Source organism: Urocampus carinirostris, chromosome 12 (assembly GCF_059441175.1).
Source record: "Urocampus carinirostris isolate Australia breed hairy pipefish chromosome 12, RoL_Ucar_1.0, whole genome shotgun sequence".
NCBI lineage: Eukaryota > Metazoa > Chordata > Actinopteri > Syngnathiformes > Syngnathidae > Urocampus > Urocampus carinirostris.
The window spans coordinates 7,622,344-7,644,017 of NC_142360.1; the positions used below are offsets into that span (position 1 = coordinate 7,622,344).

General features: G+C 38.7%; 1 protein-coding gene across 2 annotated transcripts in view; it reads right to left on the minus strand.

Moving 5' to 3' along the window:
* The window catches only part of tnfaip8l1 (tumor necrosis factor, alpha-induced protein 8-like 1), a 35,364-nt gene that overhangs the window by 11,410 nt on the left and 2,280 nt on the right, over window positions 1–21,674 (minus strand). The window contains exon 1 of one of the 2 annotated variants that reach the window (XM_088350173.1): window positions 20,025–20,113. The exons of the other annotated variant lie outside the window; for it this stretch is intronic. Coding sequence (XP_088206299.1) covers window positions 20,025–20,075 — 51 coding nt within the window. The 5' untranslated portion in view covers window positions 20,076–20,113. Of the gene's footprint in view, window positions 1–20,024; window positions 20,114–21,674 lie in introns of those variants that run through there. 2 annotated transcript variants of the gene reach the window in all.

The following is a 21,674-nucleotide window of genomic DNA, read 5'->3' on the forward strand; positions in this document are numbered from 1 at the left end:
TTCTCTGTACACTTCTTTTTCTCATCTCACTACAAAAATTTGTTAAAACTAGCATCACATTTTTCAAAAGTTTAGCATCCCCTTTGTTAGACATTCTATTAAAATAAATAGTGAACAAGTAAAATTTTAAAAAAGACAAATTGCACTTCAGCATAATGTTGCCATCATGTAAAAAAAAAAGTAGCTCCTTTCGCCTTTATAGAACGTTTACAATCCAATTTGGGATTTTTTTTAATAGAATGATCTATTTTGAGGGGTTCTTAAAATAAATAACATTTTAAGGGGTGTTGTGTAACACGCGGCCCAAATTTCTTTACTAACATTCCATGGAGACAAAACTGTAAAAGGATAAAATATAGTTTTTTTTTTTCAAAGACAGCGATGTTATACTTAAGTACAATTAATGTACATATTACGTATTTAGATGAATATGAATTTGGTGGCTAGAATAATACTTGGGGAAATCCTGTTTATGTGGAAAAAGTGCTTATTTGGCCCCCTGTAGGAAAGGGAAAATTTTGAATATTCTGGTTGGATGTGAGGGCACATAATATACACTGCATTAAAAAGTTATATATGTATAACCTGTATATTTGATAGATGATTTTTCTGGTGTGGCATCGGCATGATCTCATCTACAACGTTTGAAGCACTGAGCAAAGCGTTTATATGCAGCTTAAGCGTGCGACTGCAAAGACGTGCAGCAAAGGAGCGAGAGAAACCTCGTCGGGCCTCCCTAGGGCCAAAGATGTAGAACAGGCTCAGATCTAATATGCCTCCTACGTCCCTGCCATGCTAAGCATCATTTCTGGGAAGGAAGCCGCAAACATATTACCGATCTCTTCATTCTATGAGCTGAAGTTCCAACCAAAATGAGCGTTTGACAGCAATTTTTTGGGGTCTGACACGAAACTTCCACGGTTGGTGCTCGAAGGTAAGCGCTCGAGTGGGACTCTCATTCCTTTGCCCGCTCTGTAATGCCTCTCCAAGAATATCAATAAGACTCCTTGGAGAGTGTCAGCAGGATGCTTCCCAGGGAGGGGTGAGGGGAGATAGAGGGTGAGGAAAGCTCGAGTGGTACTGGCACTGGGGTCAGGTGCAACATATCAATTCTAAGCCCGCGTGGGCGGAGGGGGTTTGGTCATTCTATGAAGTCTCCGGCTGAATCTACCTTTACATTTCTTTGTTGGAGATCATCCCGCAACAGACAAAAAGGAAGCAAATGATCTGCAAAGCAAACAGGTTAACGTCATATCTTGAGAATACAATTATTTACATTACATGAACATTATTTACAAAAGTGGTTCTCAAATAGTGGAACGGGCCCCCTTGGTTTCAGGGAACTTTTGAAAATGAACTTTCCCAAAATAAAGTGCAATTGCACCTCTACTACACTAGGGCGCAGTGGCGTTCTCATTGGCAGAGTGTTTCATTTACATTTAGCGTCTATGCAGTGCATTAGGCACAGAGTATGAAGTGCAGGCCTTAAAGTGACCCCATGAAAATATTTAACACTGATGCGGGGACCAGCCGAGAGAGACGGGTTAAGAGACAAACTAAAGTCTCCACCCGAAAGCTAAGACTGGGATGTTTGACTAAGCTTATGTAGCACTTCCCGCGACATTGTTGATCCAACAAACATCAGTCAATAAAACAGTTTGATTTCAAACTCTGATAATTATTAAGTTCTTTTGTTACAGACTTTGTAGCCAACTACTGAATTTCCTTAAACAATGCACATAGTTTTATTTACACTTCTACTCCTGCTAATGTGCCTGTTCTTGGTTAAGAAGGGATAACAAATGCTTGCTTGATTGAATTTTTTTTTAATTATTTGCCTGTCCCTAAAAAAAAATGAAAAGATGTTTATTCATGGATTAATGTCTACTGGCAGAGCTCTGTGCCTAATTGGTTTCAGATAGGGCATTTTATTTATTTTTTTGTCCAAAATCACAGTATTTTTAATAAACCATGTATTTTTCATTGTAGCACTTTAACTTGTATAATCATTGGCCACATAACTAAATCAAGTTGCTAAATTTAAGAAAAAAAAAAAAAAAATTATCAAATATTTCGACTAATCGTTTTAATTGTCTTACTAGTTGACAATTAAAATAGTCATTAGGTGCATCCCTACTCTCCATTGTGGCTCTGTAGAAGGCCACCAACAGCTACTGTTCGAAAGTGTAGAGCCTAAGTAGAGTTTTTATTTGGCATACTTAAGCCAAGCATTAACCTTATCTTCTCGACGGATAAATCACGGCGATCGTGTTTGCACTCCCTCGTCTCTTAAGATTCACTTTGCTCCGTTTAATGCGCCCTCGCCGGGGACCGCCGTCATTGGAGCCGAGCCGCCAACCAGCCATGGCTTGTTGATGAGCGAAAAGCTAAACGGATGATGGGAGGGGGTTCTGTGGAGTGGTGTCTAAGACGAAAACACAACCTGAGATTGTTGGGAATCAGCTTTCATTTTACCAGCTTTGAATAAGATCCAGCATGGCTTTCATTTTGTTCTTCATCTTCTGCCCTATGGCGAGATATATGAAGACTTCATAGGAGGACGTGGGAGTAGGGGACATGATCCTGCCCCCATGGGACAAGTGCTCAGAATGATAAAAAGGCTTTAGATGGAGGATGGCTTCTTCCGACTGCGTTTAAGGGCATATTCAGAAATTCAGGCATCCATCTTCTGAAGCAGGACAGAATGTCTACAACGTCCTTCGAAGTGTCAATAGTGTCCCCACAAGAGCTTGACACCTTGTTATCTTTGTTATGTCATCTCAAAGGCCGTAGTTTTATATGGCCGCATAAGCGTGTCTCTGCAGTGTCCCCAAAATGTCAAAATTATCATCACCACATGGAAACACCAGCGGCAATTTCCCGCAGATGTAATAACGTACACAGTTGAAGAACATCTAGGAAAAAAAGTTATCTTAAAGTGAAACCTGACCTCAGCCCACATGGGAATGGACGTCTTAGTGACGCAGGACATTACCACCAGATTTGCGCCCTCATGCAGGTGCTGACAGCCTGCGAGAAAAGCCATACCGGTCGAGTAAGAAATGATAAAAAGAAAAAAACCCTTTTGGCTGCCCATTCTTCACGATAAATGGACGTGGGTGGGAATATGAACCCCCTAGCTGAACAAGCATCTTTTGACGGCTGACCAAAAGGGCAGAGAGTCTCCAGACAATAAAATGGACGCTGGAAAACAAACAGACATGGAGACAGAACCAATAAGAAATGTTTCCCTTTTGTGTTTGGCCACGACAAACATTTGAAGGACTTTCCGTGACGCAGAAAACATCACGACTTGTCCTGGAGGGAGGGGGTGACCCTGAAAGAGGTGCCAGTCCTTGAAGCAGAGAATATTGTATTTAAGGGGATTTACTGCTCTAACATTCTCAAGAGTCATTAATCATGTCAGAATTATGCACTCCGTAAACACAAACAAGCCGATAACCAGCTGCTGACAGCCAACGTTTTTTCCGCTAAAGGATAAATTTGGTATATTAGGGTCGGCCGAAATTTTCTTTTTTCCGCCCCTGATGTCCCCAAACCAAATCATTTCTCCTTTGCTCAGCATCTTTTCAAGAACATTAAGAAACATTGCTGACAACAGCCTGATAAATACAAAAATAGAAGAAGCTCGACAAACGCAGTCACGATCAACGGAGAGCTGAGGCGGGCTTTTGTGAAGGCACCAGGCCACGCGTTATTTACATGTTGATTATTCGATTTCAATATCAAACCTCTCGGGGGGCCGCTTCAACAGCGCCCGGCTGGGAAAACATGAAGCGATGATCAAATGAATTGTTGATAAGTTGAATGATCTATAAGCGGAAAAGGGCATTGTAACACATCAAAAGAATTTTGCCGACTGTGGAATTGATCATTAATCTAGTCCTGGAGCAACTTGGGCAAAGCCAAATGCAAAATTTGGCTGCCAGCAGTTGATGCACGCTCGACTAATTTCCGACTAAAAAGGAACAATGAAAGCTACAAGAAGCTTAGCGACATATACAATAAGGCACGACACCACCAAGCAACGCCAATCGGTTCAATATGTGTTCGCATTGAATTTTTTCTGTACACTTAATTATTTGGTTCAACTTGATTACCTTTTCCTCAAGCTGTCAAATAAATATGTCAAGTGAATGAGTTAGTGCTTAGCAATTAGGCCTGGGGCGGCACTTTTTGAAAATGCCTTTAGTCTTATTTAATTATTTTTAAAAACATTTTAATGAAATCGTATAAATCTAAATTCATCAATCAATTGAAACCGGTTTAGTTTAAAAATAATAATTTAACTATTTTGCCATTTTAAAATGCCTGCAGGTGACACTTTTAAATCAAGTAATAAAATAACAATAAATCTAATTTTATTACTTTATTCATTTAAAAAATAATTGATTAATTATTTTGCCGTTTTAAAATATAAACACAATTAGCTACAGGTGTTGACAGTCTAAAAATGCATAATTAAAAGAACAATAAAAATTCAAATTAAATTATTGTATCACATTTTATAAAATTAATCGAAACTTGATCATTTAATAATAATTGTTTAATTATTTTTGCTGTTCTAAAAAATAAATAAATATATATCTAATAATTTGACATTGAGAGAAAGGAAATTGAACCGAACCACTTATTGTCACTTTGAAATATATCGAGATACTTATAAAATCATCTTTTAATTGGCTCATCCGTTGAAAGGTAAAGGCACACAGTATTGATACATTCTAGAGACCGACCGATTATCGGATGGGCTGATAAGCGGCAAAGATATTTGGGAATTTGATGGTTATCGGTATCGACATTTCTTTCATTCAACAAGCAGATTATTAAGTGTCATGCAGAAGACGCTCGCTCTCTCTTTACTCCTACTCATGCCCTCCCCCCCGCCGTCTGATTGTCCCCGGTTGCTTACCCAGAGCCACTAAAGTAAGAGGGAGCTGCATCTCAGCTAACTTTTCCCAACATGCCAGTGTCTGTGATAGAAAAGCGTGTTTGTTAGCGTTAAAAGTGTAGATAACTTGTTTTACGGAAGTAAGTTAAGGTTGAGATTGAAAATTTACCTCTCATCATAACATTAGTTGTCAATCAAGCGTGTCTTTTTGTGATTGAGAGCATAAAAGTACGCTTAAGTGGAAGTAATTATCATAACATTAGTTTGACGATGTAGCTGCAAAACAGATCTGTTGTAATCCCGTGGCCCTTTTTGTTTTAAGTTAATTTAAGTCATGTTGGTTGTATTGTTTATTTATTAAGGCTATTGTAAAACGTCTCAGGGAGCTATTTAAGTTTTTTATGTACCTTTCTACAAGTTGCTGCTAATCCCCATTTTATTTACTGCACTGTTAGTTTAAGTAAAAGATTAATCATGCAAATTGTGTTGAAATTTTAATTTATTTACTGTAAAAGGTTTCAGAAAGCTATGAACGTTGATTTGAATTTTTAACAAATAATATTTTTTTTGCAATATTAAAAATATTTTACAAGCTTTTACAGCAAATGAATAACGGCTCCAAATATCAGTCATCGCCCCCCATTTAATACCAATAATCGGTATTGGCCCTGAAAAGCCCATATCGGTTGATCCCGAAAAAATTCATTCAGATATTGGAAAAATTACCTGAAAATGGAAAGAGAAAAGAAGAATCATCATATCCTTGTAAACAGAGTCTTTGAATTGTTTTGTAACGCACATATCAAACAAAATTTTAGTAGAGAATACTTAATTCATGGATTACTGATTAGTTGGGTGACTAATTTGAAAAAAATTACGAAGTATAATGACATGTTTTTGCTATTCATTCAAATATGTTCGGTTTTAAAAACAAACACTTTCCTTTCAGTTGCCAAGCTATCTTGTAGCACATTTAATGATTACCTTAAGAATTACCCTTGCGTCATTTAACACATCTTTATTCTGCCCTGTTTATGGAAATCCAACTCAGTAGTGCAAATAACGGTGACGTCAAGGTCCAAGCATTTAATGTATATTTTTTCTTACGACAGAGCCACAAAATTCTTTTATCCCAAATGTCATAGGTTTTCAATTGTTAACAGAGTACCTGCTGAAAAAAAAAAATCAGATCTGCCAACTACTGAAATAGTCTTTCAGAATGGATTAGAAAAACTTTTAGCATTTTAGACCGCCAATTATAAATTGAAAGTGGTTCTGGGAAAATGTTTTCACTTTAAAAAAATTCTGTAAAGAAAGAAGCAATCATGGATCACTTTATAACACACATTTGGTTTACACATAGCCATTTAATATTGGTAACTCAATGTATTGTAGTTGTAAAAAACCTTTTCAATGCACAAATGAAATGGCCTGATTTTATTTCGATTTTTGTAGTTTTCATAGAAAAGGTGTATTAAGTAATTTGTTAAGAATTGGAGTGTAACCTATGGAAGACTCTTAGTATTCAGTAGCTCAGTCTTATTTTAAATATTTTGGCCATAATCGACTTACTTAAATCGGCCAGCCAATTAATTAGCTGGGCCCTCGCAAAGAATATAATCACGAAATAGGGCGTTAAATTGGTTAGAGATCACAGCTCGACTTGCATGAATTTCTCATGTAAAATGGACACTTTGGTCTGCAAAGTGGGATCTATTGAAAGAAAACCGACTCTGTAAAACTTTGAATTCAAACGGATGGATTACTCTGAGGGATAAGTACAATGATTAGGAGCCGGAACGTTTGATCGTGATTAGAGTTCAACGGAGAAATCCTGGATGAGAACTCCAGTCCATAGGCTTCTGAACCGGCTGCATAACATAATCCCCCCTTCCACTGTGAAACAATAGACAATCGGACTGGTTATATAAAAGGTGCATCCGTGCTTTGTGTTCACAACTAAGCACACGAATGAGAATCTGCAACAGCAGGACAGCACGCCTCTCGTCAACTCTTGTCTCGTTTTTGTGCAAGCCCCGATGATGAACATGCGTGTGCCCTTGCAATTCCTTCAAAAGTACACGCATGTGGGCACGGTTCAACATGCGTGATTTGAATGCGGAGTGACGATTAAGCGCCAGCCGCTTTCTCATCTTCCCACGCGGTCTGTCAAGATGGCAGCTTCTCAATCAGACGCCACGCACCCCAGCAACAATTTTTCCCCCCAGATCAGACACATTCCTGAGGATAATCAATAATTTAAACTAAAAGGCATATAATGGACATGATTAATAATTCATTTTGGAGATTTGGACCAAAATAGACCAAAGAGTGAGTGAGGGAGTCCTCTGGCAACAGGTTGGTGTGAATCATGTATTTAGCAGATCCACAAATATATTCCCTTTTTGCTCACGTTTTTCAGCCCCACAAGTATTTACGTTTTTCACATTTGTGTTCTATGGATATGTCAAGACATATCATTTTTAAATCTTGTGTCAATTGTGACACTGAACACTACTTGTGCTAATATTTTTGCGACAAACCTCTCACCCTTTTATAGGTGTTGCGTAGAAATGACGGCAACATGTGGCTTACAATTTCAGTTGCATAAGGTTTTTCCCATTAATTTACCACTGGGAAACGCTATCCTAATTATTTTAATGGCCCATACTAAATTTCCGGAATTTATATGTAATCCTTTTACTAAAAGAACCTACTACAGTGCCATGTTTAGGTGTAGCAGTTAGCAAACGATAACCAAATCAAATATATACAGTGAAGAAAAGAAGTATTTGAAAACCCTGCTATTTTGCTATTTCCCCCAATTAGAAATCATGGAGGGGTCTGAAATTTTCATCGTAGGTGCATGTCCACTGTGAGAGAGATAAACTAAAAAGAAAAATAAAGAAATCACAATGCATGATTTTTTTCTAACCATTTATTTGTGTGATGCAGCTGTAAATTGTTTGCTATATTGTTGGCTATTACAGAGGTCAAACATTTCCTGTAGTTTTTCACCAGGTTTGCACACACTGCAGGAGGGATCTTGGCGCACTCCTCCACACAGATCTTCTCTAGATCAGTCAGGTTTCCGGGTTGTTGCTGGGAAACGCGTAGTTTGAGGTCCCTCCAAAGATTTTCAATTGGGTTCAGGTCAAGAGATTGGCTGGGCCATGCTAGAACCTTGATATGCTTCTTACAGAGGCACCCCTTGGTTTTCCCGACTGTGTGCTTTGGGTCGTTGTCATGTTGGAAGAACCAGCAACGACCCATCTTCAATGCTCTGACTGAGGGAAGGAGGTTATTCCCCAAAATCTTACAATACACAGCCCCAGTCATCCTCTCTTTAATGCAGTGCACTTGTCCGGTCTCATTTTCAGAAAAAATCCCAAGACATGATGCTACCTCCCCGTGGCTTACAGTAGTGATGGTGATTACTAGATTTGTCTTTTTAGTTTATCTCTCTCACAGTGCCAATGCACCTACGATTAAAAATTTCAGAACCCTCCAAGATTTTTAAGTGGGAGGAATAGCAAAATAGCAGGGTGATCAAATACTTACTTTCTTCATTGTATATATCGTAGTTAGGCAAGTCATATCGGTGAATTACCTTTCAAATTACTGGAGAGCTGCTCTCCCATTGTGAAGCATTAGACATATTGTATACTTCACCGCATAAAACAACAGAAAATTTGCAAAGTCTGAGTTTTTTTTCCAAGACAGATCTACTCATGAAAAGAGTATTATATGGCTCCCCATTGGTTCCTGACCCCTGATATAAGGATTTCAATCACTTGTACGAACGAACCCTTAGTGTAATTTTTGCATCCTCAGTGCATCGCAGATTTTTTTATCTATTAATAGATTCCACAGATACATACAAACTTTTTGGAATTGCAGCGCCACCTTACAGTACACGCACCTTTACACGCTAATGGCTAACCAATAGGAGAACTGCCTTCTGTTTCTGGGGCGCTGATAGGACTAATGCAAATGAATTGTTTACATGACTAGTGACAAATGGATAACACTGTATACATGCCTGTTGGGAGCAACTTTAGACATTAAAGGACCTGGACAGAATTTAGAACGTTTTACCCTCTTCCGCCATCTTCTGGCTTAGGTTCATCATTGCAGCCTCTGTCAGCTCATTCATGATGCAGGAGCAAGTAGGTGCATTTCTTAGTCAAGCTCAAATAAACTTTCTTATTTATCTTTGTTTGGGTTGGTGTTTGGATTACTTGAAGCAGGCCGCTTCTTATCACTATTTTCATGCTAGACTAACAAATAAAACGTGGGGACGAGAATGACTCTCTAGCACTCCCCATGGCTCCTTTCCTCCTACCTAATGTATTCCGCCGCAAACAGCTTTATAAAGTACCGTATTTTCCGCACTATAAGGCGCACCTAAAAGTCTTGTTTTTTTTCAAAAGCTGACCATGCGCCTTATAACACAGTGCGCCTTATATATGGCTCAATATTAAATTCGCAAGGTCTCGCAACTACGAGAAACAGCCGCCGACTCCATTTTTCGCGCTGTGCATACTGGGAAATATTAAACGATTGGTAGTTGCCGGGGCTCGTGTTGTATTTGTTTACTAAGTGGCAAAATGGCTACCCCATTAAACTGCTTAATTCATATTCAACAAATACAGTATTTGTCTGAATCCAGGGTTGTGACTGGTGAAGATGTAAAGCACAATTTACCTTAAACAAACGCAGAATTATTCAGAATGTCACGTTTGAGAGAGAGAGAGAGCGAGAGAGAGAGAGAGAGAGAGCGAGATTCTCTTTCATACGTGCATTTGTATAAGAAAATGGCTCCTGTTAAGAGACACGCGTACAACGCCGAGTTTAAACTCAAAGCGATCAGTCACGCAGCACAACACGGCAATAGAGCGGCAGCGAGAGAGTTAAACTTAAATGAATCGATGGTACGGAAGTGGAGAAAGGATGAAGATAAGCTCCGCCAAGTAAGGAAAACTCAACAAAGTTTCCGTGGCAATAAAGCAAGATGGCCAGAGTTAGAGGAGACACTTGAACAGTGGGTTGTTCAACAAAGAGCGGCAAGCAGAAGTGTCAGTACGATAACTATACGTATGAAGGCAACAGCGCTGGCACAAAAACACCGGACGTGTTGGATGGCCCATTCACTGAGATATGGTCAATTCGAACACAGCAGAAGAAGAATTCGAGGGATTCGTCGATGAGGAGCTTATAGAGTGATCTTTGTTTTTCTTTTGTGTGTTTACGTTTTACATTTTACAGTTATTATGTTATTGCTTTGCACTCGTTGTTTTTGCACATTACGAGTGTCACTTTATTGCGATTGCACTAACGTTTCATTTAAAATAACAGTATCAGACGTTTTTTTCTTTGCGTGTTGACTAAATGGACAAAAAATAAAATGATATGTCGATGTTGTTCAAAGATGTCAAAGATGTGTCACGAAAATGCTTTACCTCAGAGAAAATAATAAAACGGCTGTTTATTTATTTTGGGAGTGAATGGAGTTGTGGAAAGCTTGTTTGTTAATAAAGTTTGACCTTTTTGAATATTTTGTTGACATTCCCTTGAGCGTGGCAACATCTAGAGGTTGCATAAAGTAACTACATTCTCTACTGTAGTCAAGTCGTCACATTTATTTACCGTAAATAGCCCTTAATCCCAAAAATGTCTCGAAGGACTGCACAGGATTACAATTACAAAATTGCACAATTACCTGATCTTAAACCAGCATGCACTTATAGCGCCTTATAATGGGGTGCGTCTTATGTATGGCATAAGTTTTAAAATATATCATTCATTGAAGGTGCGCCTTATAACATGGTGCGCCATATAGTGCGGAAAATACGGTAAGCTAAAAGGATACAAGCGCAGTGGAGGATAAAGCATAAAGGCTCTTTGAACTCCGCTGGGTATTGTTGACAGTCTCAATAAAGAAAATATTGAACTTCTAACTTTTTAAAGGACACACCAAACAATGCACCCAACTTCTTCTTTTTATCACTTAACAAAATCAACTAGGTATCGTTCTTGTTTGCTCCATAAGCATGCTCGACTGCTATTGACAAGTTGTGCTCATACGTGCCTATAGAAAAGATTAACTCATCACAATCAGTCTGAAACACGATACTCGAAAACTATACAGCTGGCGTCGCTCACCAATTACATGAGTCATCAAATGAGTTAAATGTCCACAAAAATAACTTTGTTATATCCAGGCCAGTCCAGAGAATCCAACAGTGTAAATAATGCCGACAGATCCACCTAAAAGCATGTCTGCATTGTCTTCATCTGTTCATGTCGCCACATAACTTCCATTTACAATTAAACTATTCCAAATAGCCTGTCCTTTTGATTGACACCACTTTCAGCCAATAGCAGGCTTTCTTTCACGTTCCACAGCCCCTATTAGCTAATAAGGGCCTGTATTGATAAAACAGAGATCGCATTTTTTAACTTCAAATATCTTTAGCCATTAATACCACATTAGCTAGCTAATGAAATTCCTAACATATTTTATGCTATTTTCCAGGAGTTTATTACAATCGGAGCCGAAAATGAACGTGAATGAATGCAACCCAAGATTCATTTTTAAGTGCAAACATAACGCACTAGTGTGCACAATCATTGATTGACTTCTGGAAAGAGAAGTCAAACATTTACAACTCTTTAAAATGTATAAAAAAATTGGCCAAAGTAAAATACGAAGTTGCAGACTTTTTCTATCTGTAAAGTTGTCGTCTCCAAATGGCCACTTTTTTTAAATGGCTAGACCTACCTATATAAAATGTCAAATACAGTGTTAATTTTTTTCACATTTTGATTAAATTTGACAAGAAAGCAGGTAAGGCTTCAAGCTATTGTCTTACCTGTTTTCCAGCTAAGATGACCATGCTACATTGATCTGCAGGCATTTGATTGCATAATTTTTTTAGGTGGGAATAAAAACCTATTTCAGTGTGTTCCACCTCAGATAACTCAGTGTCAGTAGCACTTGCAGTCAAATTTAAAATTGGGAAAAGACTTGAGTCTTACCTTTCAAAAGAGACCAAAATCCTCCATATTCTCCAAACAGTTCAAGAGGAACATTTAATTTACTTTGGATACGTTTTGGATTGGAATATTAGGTAAGTTTTACAGGCGCGATGAGGGGACAAACTTATATTCTTTACAGGTAAATACACCTGAGGTATTTTTGCCGTCGGGACAGAAAATGCTGGAGAGATAAACAAAGATACATTATGCTTTTTAGCAAGTAAACTAGAGTTTGCGTAAATCATTCGTCTCTGTACTACAAGTCCCACAATGCTTTGGAGCAGCAAAATATCCCAGATGACAAAGACTGTTCCTGCAGTAAACGGAATAATTGTGTTACGCTACAATGTATTTGAGTATATGTAGGACCTGCTTCACATATATTCAATTAATACAAGTTATGGAATGGATTCACCGGGAAAATTATGGGAATACAGTCCTATGGCAGGGATTTTAAACGTTGTGCCAGCGGGCACCAGGTAGCCCCTTAACAACACCTGTCTAGCCCACGAAAAAAATCAAAAAAAAAAAAACAGCTCACCAGTGAGGAGTATTAGCAATATCTAGTGAATTTGATTTTGAACTATTTTAGTAGTTGACTTAACTTCTAATAATTCAACCTGGTAATAGCGTCGTAAAAACACAGTTATTTTAGAAAGGTTTATCGAAGTGGTAGCCTTTTGCACCAATCATTAACAAAATGTAGCTCCCATCTGCAAAAAGGTTGATGACCCCCTGGTCTAAGAAACATGCCAGTTATACACATATACATCTGGTATAATTGTTAATATTGAAAGGGAAAGGGGACATTAGATAACGTCTTATAAGAGTGTCCCCTGAAAGAACAAAACTCTGCTAAATTAGCAAAAGATAAATGGTTCTTTTACGAACGCCAAATATATTAAAATCACTTCATCTCACCTTAATCACCCATTGCCATATTTTGTGAAGTAATGGCCATAAACACACATATATTTTGCACCACTATAATAAGGAATATGATTTCATTGGATAGGAATGAAGACTGTTGACTGAACATAACCAAGAGAATTTTGTTTATCTAGTTGTAGATAAAGTAGTGACTTAATTGATCTGTGCAATAAATAATTAATAAAAGGGTCATTTTTAAAAGACACAATACCATAATTGTGGAGTACAGTTCATCAGAATTTCAGTTTATCTGTTTATTATAGATTTAATCCTTGTACACTTTTAATTACTTTTTTTCTTTACAGTTATTAATCTTAGATTTGCGCAATATAATTCCGTAAGACCATAAAAAATGACGTGCAATAATGAGCTATTAAGTCTGAACAGAAGCTGGTTGGTGGAATTCCTTTGAATCATCCAAGACGCACCCCGCTGAGCTTTTTTAGGAACAGGACAATAAAGTCACAGTGCTGTACTGTCCCCATGTGGGCTTATTATTATTATCATTAAAAGCAAGGTGTGAAAGTGCTGTGGCGGCAACACTTGAGAAATTGTTGTAGCTTAGAGCAATTTAAGATAACTTATTGACCAGACAGGGTAGAGGTCTTTGACCCAGTTGTAATAGCTTGCAAAGTTCAGCGGCCGGCTTCCAGTTTCCCTGGTAACTCAAAACAGTCCTCGACACAATGGCCGTTGCCATGTTTGAAACGGAAAGAACAATAGATGACTGTCAGTTACGTATCGTGCCAAATGATTAAAATGTCGCCCCAGCTCGCCTTCCTTTGTAACGACTTTTCGCGTTATGGTTTTCTCCATTGACACGACTAAAGTGGAACCAAATTTTCAAATCAGGATTGTTGATGTCAATTTGTCCCCATTTGAATAGATATTTCTTGATATTTTATTGTTGTGTGAATTTTCCAACAAGAACTGCCTTCAGTGCTGTTGCATATCTTAATGAAGTCATGCTGTTCCATTCTGATAAAATTGACGCGATGCCAGCAGCCGCAAATATGTCTCGAAAAGGATTTGTTTGCCGCACAACCGTGTTATCTTCATTAAGGATGTGAACTGGCATAGTCATCGTTAGCAAAGATATTTGTACGATTTCTTGGTCTTATAATCGCAAATCCAGCCGTCATGTTTTTTTAATCAAGCCAATCAAGAACAAGTCTCGTAAATGGATTATCCCGGGTGTAATTATGACTAAATCTTTTTTGTAATAATAATTTCTGATGGCTTTAATATATTTTTCTTTGCTCAATGAAATCTTAGTTCCGAGAAGAAATAATAGTCCAACAGTCATTTGAACAAATAAACATTTACTGCCCTATTTATACAAAGAAAAATAGTGGCGCTCGTAAAAGCAGTGTCGCCTGAGGAATCGAGCCAAGACCCAATATGTTAAAAAGTAAAAACTGGTATTGACAACAAAAACAAATGGTGGCTAGCATAATAATTCTTCATGGGGTAAAATACAAACAAATCAACTTTGTAAAAAAGTGTTTTCACTGGTTCCAAACTTTTAGGACATCATGCATATTTTCATGTGTGGGCTGTCAAATGGATACAAATCTACATATGCAAAACCCCAAACTTCACAGTTGATTAATTTTGCTATTTTCTAAATTAGAGTGGCAAAGCGTAACAGCAGTGTGACCTTTCCGTACCGGCTACGTAAAAGCCCCCTTTGCCGTTCTATTAGCCGACTTAACAAATTAGGCTGTGTCGGCTGGAGGTGAGGTTAAATTAGTCATTATGTGACTGGTTTCTACGGTGGCCTTAATTAAAATGTCTTTGGCCCAGGCATTAGTCATTACCCCCTCACCACTATGGATTAAATTTATTATAGTATTGCTTATTATAATGTAAATAATATGCAATTCATTTTTGGATTTGGCAGTCAAAAGGAGAATGTCTGCCGCATTAAATCACTGTTAATGCGAAATAACCTGGAGTAGTGCAAGGATGAATGTCAGACAATGTTGTTTTGACCCTCAGCTCTGGTGGTCTGGTCCAAAGGGTACAGTATTTCCTTGATTTTCACGGTTATTCCGTTCTATTATCACTTGTATTGAGTGAATTTCTGTGAAGTAGGAACTGCAAAGTTTCTCTCACCCGGGATAGTTTTATGCCGCAAAGCACTGTGGGAATTATAGTGCAAGAATGAATGAAACACTCAAACTCCAATTTACTCAATCAAAAAAGCCACATTGGTATTGTTTGATTTGGTATGACATGGAGGCGCTGAGATCAGCGAGGGCTAACCTGAACCGTGCTATCAGACTAGCAAAGCGAACGTACAGTCAAAAAATCCAGGAACGTTTCCTCAATAAAACCAACACCAGGGATATGTGGAAAGGCATTCAGGCCATTACCAAATACAAGCCAACCACCGCCCCAGTGCAGGACACTAGCATGGACTTTCTGAATGACCTCAACAAATTCTTTGGAAGGTTCGAGGCACAAAACGGCACCACTGCAGCGAAAGCGGTTCCAAATCAGGACGAAAGAGCACTCCACTCCACTCCATGTCACTATGGTAAAATACTATACGTAGCCAAAATACAATACAACTTTATTTATATCTGTACATTCAAGGAAACTGTGGGGGTCAGATGCATCGACATTTCGTTCTGTATACACGTGTACTAGAATGACAATAAAGTAGATCTGAATCTGAATCTGAATTTGAATTTCTCCGGGACATTTCAGTTTTATTTTCTGCCCCACAGAAAAATGCCATAGGCTTAGCCATCTACATATAGTGGGTGTCACTGTTGCATTCACCCATATATGCTTTAAATCTATTCACATCTAGCAAACAAAACGACGTAACAATGGAGCACAAATATGGAGAAAACAAGCACGGTACTTAGTAGATTTTTTGACAAATATTTCTCATATTTTATTTAACGTCAAAAGTCAAATGGGGAAACGTCTTTTTGAATAGCAAGTATATAAGTTTATTAGATTGTCACTTGAAATTGAGAAATGAAATTGTGAGACAAAACCGAAGTAGTAGTGGAACTGAGCATGAGTGTGGATAAGAGTACTCGGTTGGTTTGGACACATGGAGAGGATGGATGAGGAGTGAATGTTGAAGAGGATCTACAGAGTAAATGGTAAATGGTCTGCATTTATACAGCTCTTGTCAGGTCAATGAAGACCTCCCAAAGCGCTTTACAATGTGCTTCACACACACACACACACACTAACACACCAATACCGGCCATGTAGCCATGCAAGGCGCCTACATGCTTATAATAATATAGTATTCTGTAATAGTGTGTGGTAGGTACAGCCCTTTGAGACTTCTTGCGATTAAGGACATGACAAATTAACATGACATCATGCATACCACAGTGAGACCAGCCATAATTCACTAAACACTACAGAGCAGAAATAAATGGACGGAGACCAAGAGGAAGGCTGTGATTGACGTGGATGGATGGTGTTATGAGTGCACTGCAGGAAAGAGGTCTAAATATAGTGGAAGCTCTTGTTGGTGATAGGAATGAGTGGAGAGGTGTTGTAAAAGGATAGTGGGATGTTTGGACCAATCTAAAGGATAGGCAGGGCACCTGCATGATGCGGCAGGGGTAAACCAGTGAAAGCTGTCAGGCCCTGCTGTTGAACAGAAGAGTGCGTTGTGTCACCCTGACCAGAGTGACATGGCCGCTTTCTTGTGTCCCGTTCCATCTGGAGGGACAAAAGCGTGACCAACTTATGTGCAGAGGTGCTTAACTTGTTTGGGTGTTTGGGTATTTGGGTTGGCCATGGTCCAAAAATGTTTGTGAGTGTTTTTTGCTATTTTTCCCCCTTTTTTATTTTCTTTGTTATTGTATGCGTTTGTCTTGTTGTCGGTCACCCCTCGTGAGAGATATGACCAAGGTAGATAGATAGATAGTCACTAATCTTGAAAACGGTTCATCTTGATAGGAACAATCTGCGCCTAAGAAAAAGAAGGTAGTGGTTTGAGTCGATAGGCGCTTGTAAAGTGACGCCGTAATTCCGTGAAGTATGTATTTATCCATATTATCGGTTTCATGTGGGGGAGCAAACCACTACCCAAAAAACAGCCTGGAGAGGGATGGGCGCCACCAGGCTGTACTTGCCCAAGACACACTACTGGAAGTGGTGCCCCAACGACCCTGGCGGTTAAGGGATCGGTGAACCGTGAACCAATTTATAGAATAAAACCCCACTAAAAACAAAGTTGAACCGATGGCGAGGAATTACTGTAATACAACAATGTTGCTGAAGTACATTTTCTTAGTAAAACAATTAAAAGTTTAATTCAATGATTTTAAGAGAAACTAGTTCACAATTTATACTTTATCATTTCCAACTACGTTTATTTCACTCAGAAATATTTTGCAGTTCATGCAAAGCCAAAAGATGTCAATACTGAACCAACAGCACCTCTACTGGCCAGACTACAAAAAGGAAATTAATTTGACTTCGGTTTAGAAAACCACAAACATTCAATATATTGATTTGAATTTTCAGCCAGATGAAGTGAAACCACTTTTAATCAACTCTCTTGATTAAAACGAAAAAAACATAATGTGTATAAAGTGGAACGCAGGCTTTTTTTTCTTACCATTTGTTCCTGTGTGACTGAAGAACATTTTGTAACACCTTGATCTTGGTTACGATTACAGCGAGCAAAACTAAATAGGGCCAAGGAAATGTGAGAGAGGTTGTGAAACTCCCCACAGTTTAAACCTGGTAACACAAGAAGTTAATTTTAAAGCCTGCATCCAAAGTCATCATTCATCAGACACGTCTGTGGAGGCTGTGCAAGATAACGTGGGCTGCAAGTCACCCAGAACCCTCGGGCTGCACACTGAAGCCATTCATCCACAATTGAGTCTTGTTCCAGAGCCAAGCTTTACATTGTAAACACCGCAATGTGTTACAAAACATATCAGTGTTTTCAAAACACACGTCTCAGCCTATTCAGCTTAAGCGGACAAGAAGCAAATCAGCCGGCAACTGCATTGAAGATTACTCACAACCACTTTTTTTCCCTGCATTTTCTCCACTTCCTGTGAGTTTCTCGCAAGGCCTAATGCGAAACATGACACCCTTGCGCAATACAAAATATGCATCCTCTTTCCGTCCAGACTGTGTGACTCATTTATTGTTTGAATTGTTGCGCTCCAAGCTTGCACATACTCGAGGTGAAATATGGAAACACATTTGTTGGCATCGTGCCGTTGAACAGAATTATCTCAATTTTTGCGGTGAATTTGTTACACAAGCACTGAAAAATTCTGCAAAGTAGAATCATTTTATATATGTACAGTAGTGTTGATTGATTAAAGACTATAGCCTGTCATATTTATTATACTGGAGCACAGTAAGTATTTTTCTCTGTAGTTTCATCAGGGATACTTTGAAGCCGCAAAGCACTGTGGGACTTGAAATGCAGAGACTAATGATACTCGTAAACTCCGTCTTACCCACTGAATAAAGCTTTAGGTGTATTGGTTGATGTCTCCGGGACTGAGCCGGTTTATTTTCTGCCCTCACGGCAAAAATGCCACATTCTGATCTATCCATGTATAATGCAAGTGCAAATTGCCAACAGACGGGAACCAGAAACTAAGCACACAAGCACAATGCAATGTTGGTTTAGAGTGAATGATATGAATGAAATAATCCTTTAATTATTGTCAAAAGCTAAAAATACAGAAACAATGTCCATTTGCTAGATGACGTCGGTCATACTAGCTGCCCCCATCAGTTTGCTCGCAAACGGTATGTACTGTTAAGGGAGTTATTTGATTGAAAAGAAGGATACGTATTTCAACCATTAGCACCCAGGAAATAGAATGCAGTTCTTTGATTTGTTTGATTGTAATGGCGCTTGTAAAGTGCTGCTGTAATTCCGCAAAGTAAAAAGAGTAAAATTCGGCAATACACCGAGGATGCGAAAGTCCAACTGTAAAATGGCTAGGGAAACAAGTCTATTCTGAAAAACATCCAATATGGATTGATCATTAGGCAAAATAATTAAAAGTCAACATAAAGCAAATCTTGATAAACGAAAAGCCAAAGGTAAAATGAAGAATTGAATTATAGACTACCTGATATCAGTACGTCTCCAGGTACAAGCGAGCATCAACTTGGATCTGACCAATTTGTGCCGAACACTTTGTTCTTTGGGTTATCTAAAACTTTGTAATTCACAGAAGAAAGTACTTAACCCCAGGCATTCGTTCCTTAAAAAGTTTGGCATACGATCAAAGTGAAAAATGAGCCAATCAGAATGCAAGCATGAGGGCTTGGTTCTCATGATGAACACAATAAAAACAAGATGAAATGCGTGTGAATTTACCTAAAAAGTACTTCGTCTACTGAGCTGAGAAGACTCATGCTCGGCTTACTGTTTTCTTACTCAAAACCTAACAGTGGATGCCAGACAAGTCTTTTGGTTGCAATTAAGACCATTCAATATATTTTTGTAGGCAGAAGTCAGCTTTTACTCACAGCCTTAGTGATGCTAAGCTTGACTCTCTAAATTCACTTCATCAAGGTTTTTGACACACAAAAACATTGATGTGAATGTTTTGACACCCAGGACTCTTTCAGTCAATGTTTTATACTGTTAACACTCGTTTTCGGTAACACGGAGTAATGCAGCAACATATAGTGGGCAAATGATACACACTGTCCTGTTTTACTTTTCTATTAAGGGAGGTGCCTCAAACTATCATCCTGGGGGCCATTATTGGCCATGAGTTTGAAACCCCTGCCATAAGGCATTCTGCCACCTGTTGCAAAAGCTTAAGTGTCAGCAACAATTTTGAGAGAATTAAAATAAACTCCGAAATTCCTTGTCTCGATTTCACTATCTCAGCCAATTTCAAATTATTGATTTTTGGAATAGCAAAATATTTAATTTATTGGATCGATTACTGGGCCATATGAATAAGAATCAGCGAGTACCTATATTGGGTAGTGTGACGAAACCAGACTTTTTACTGTATCAGAACTGGCTGTGGTAGCGCTGCCTTCTAGTGGCTATTTAACAGTCAGGAATTTAAGATGAAAAGAATTGTAATTTCCCATTTAATATTAACTCGAGGGTCTCCAACAAACAACTGAGAAGGTTCTGAAAATAACTCACCAGTGATGGGTCGTTACGATTTTCTAGTAAAATTACATTTCTAACTGACATGGTTGTTATAGTGGTCTAATTCTTACGACCTGTAACAAGATCCTTTGAGCCTTTAATACGTCACAAAAGCAAAGGACATACTGTCATCGCCACAAAGTTTGTATTTTAAAAAAAATACGAAAGGGATGCAATGCATATTGTGATTTAAGATCTAGTATTTGTTGGCCTGCAGAGGGATGGGTGCCACCAGGCTTTACTTGCCCAAGACACACCGCAGAAAACGGTGCCCCCATGAACCTAGTGGTTAAAGGAACCCACCGCAAGTACAGTTTTGTCACACATATGCCACTGTCCATCAATGCCAAGATCAGGCTAATCTCTGAAGGGACGACGTTTCAAAACAAAAACAACAGCGACCAGATGATAAAAATGCTGTATCTGAGTCACATCAGGAGGTTTCTCCTGCTACTGAGATGCATGGAAACCAGTACTATCCGTTTCATCGGGGAGCATACCCCTACCCAAAAAACTGGCCTGGAGAGGGATGGGCGCCACCAGGCTGTACTTGCCCGAGACACACCACTGTACTTGCCCCGACGACTCATGTGTTCCAGGCATCTGGACAGTAATTATATTATTTTATTCACAAATAATTATGCTTAAATTTGTTAAGTGTATAACTCAAAAAGCAAAAAATAAATAAAAGAGGAGCCAAAGAGCATGTTTTAGTGGTTGAAAAGCAACAGTTGGGGGGGGGGGGGGGGGGGGGGGGGGGGGGAACGTATTCTGGGTTTAAAATCTGGACCACAATACATGAGATAAACACAGCAACAACTAGTTTTTGGAACAAATTTGGTCCATGTTTGATGGGCTAATAGGACCATAGGTAGCTCAAACGCCAATGCCCAAAAGATATCTAGGGCTGGTTGGGAAATAACCTGTCAAATATGTTGTCAATTAAAAAAAAAATATATATGATCTTAGATGTTCATTTTTGGACTTAATTATGTCTAATATGGACCAGAGAGTCATCCCAGCACCAGATGTCTTTGGGAGATGAATTAATGGCAAAAACTGGTCTTCTTTAGACACCTTATAGATATCTAGAATAGAGTTGTGTTTAGCCCATCTAATGTGGACCAATTTGAGTCAAATTTGGTTGTTTTTGTGTTTGTTATGTCTAAATTTAAACCAAATTTAGACATGACTTTGTTCCAAATTAGATTAGAATTGAGTTGAGTTAGGTTCATTTAACGTGGACCAATTTTGGTTGTTTCTCTGTTCACAGCTTGTCCAAATTTACTCCAAAATTTGAGATTGCAGGTTCGATTCCCGGCTCCTTCGTGTTATATGTCGAAGTGTCCTTGGGCAAGACACTGAATCCCTAATACCCCCAATAAGTAGGTCGGCGCCTCGCATGGCTGCATGGCCGCTATTGGTGTGCGAGAGTGTGTGTGAATGGGTAAGTGTGAGGCACATTGTAAAGCACTTTGGGAGGTCTTCATTGACGTGAAAAGCGCTGTAAAAATGCAGACCATTTACCATTACACCTAAAGTTGAGTTGTGTTTGGCCTATTCAACATGTACCAATTTTAGTCATTTTTGACTTAACCTTGTCCAAATTAAGACCCCAAAAAGTGTATTTTTATCATCTTTAAA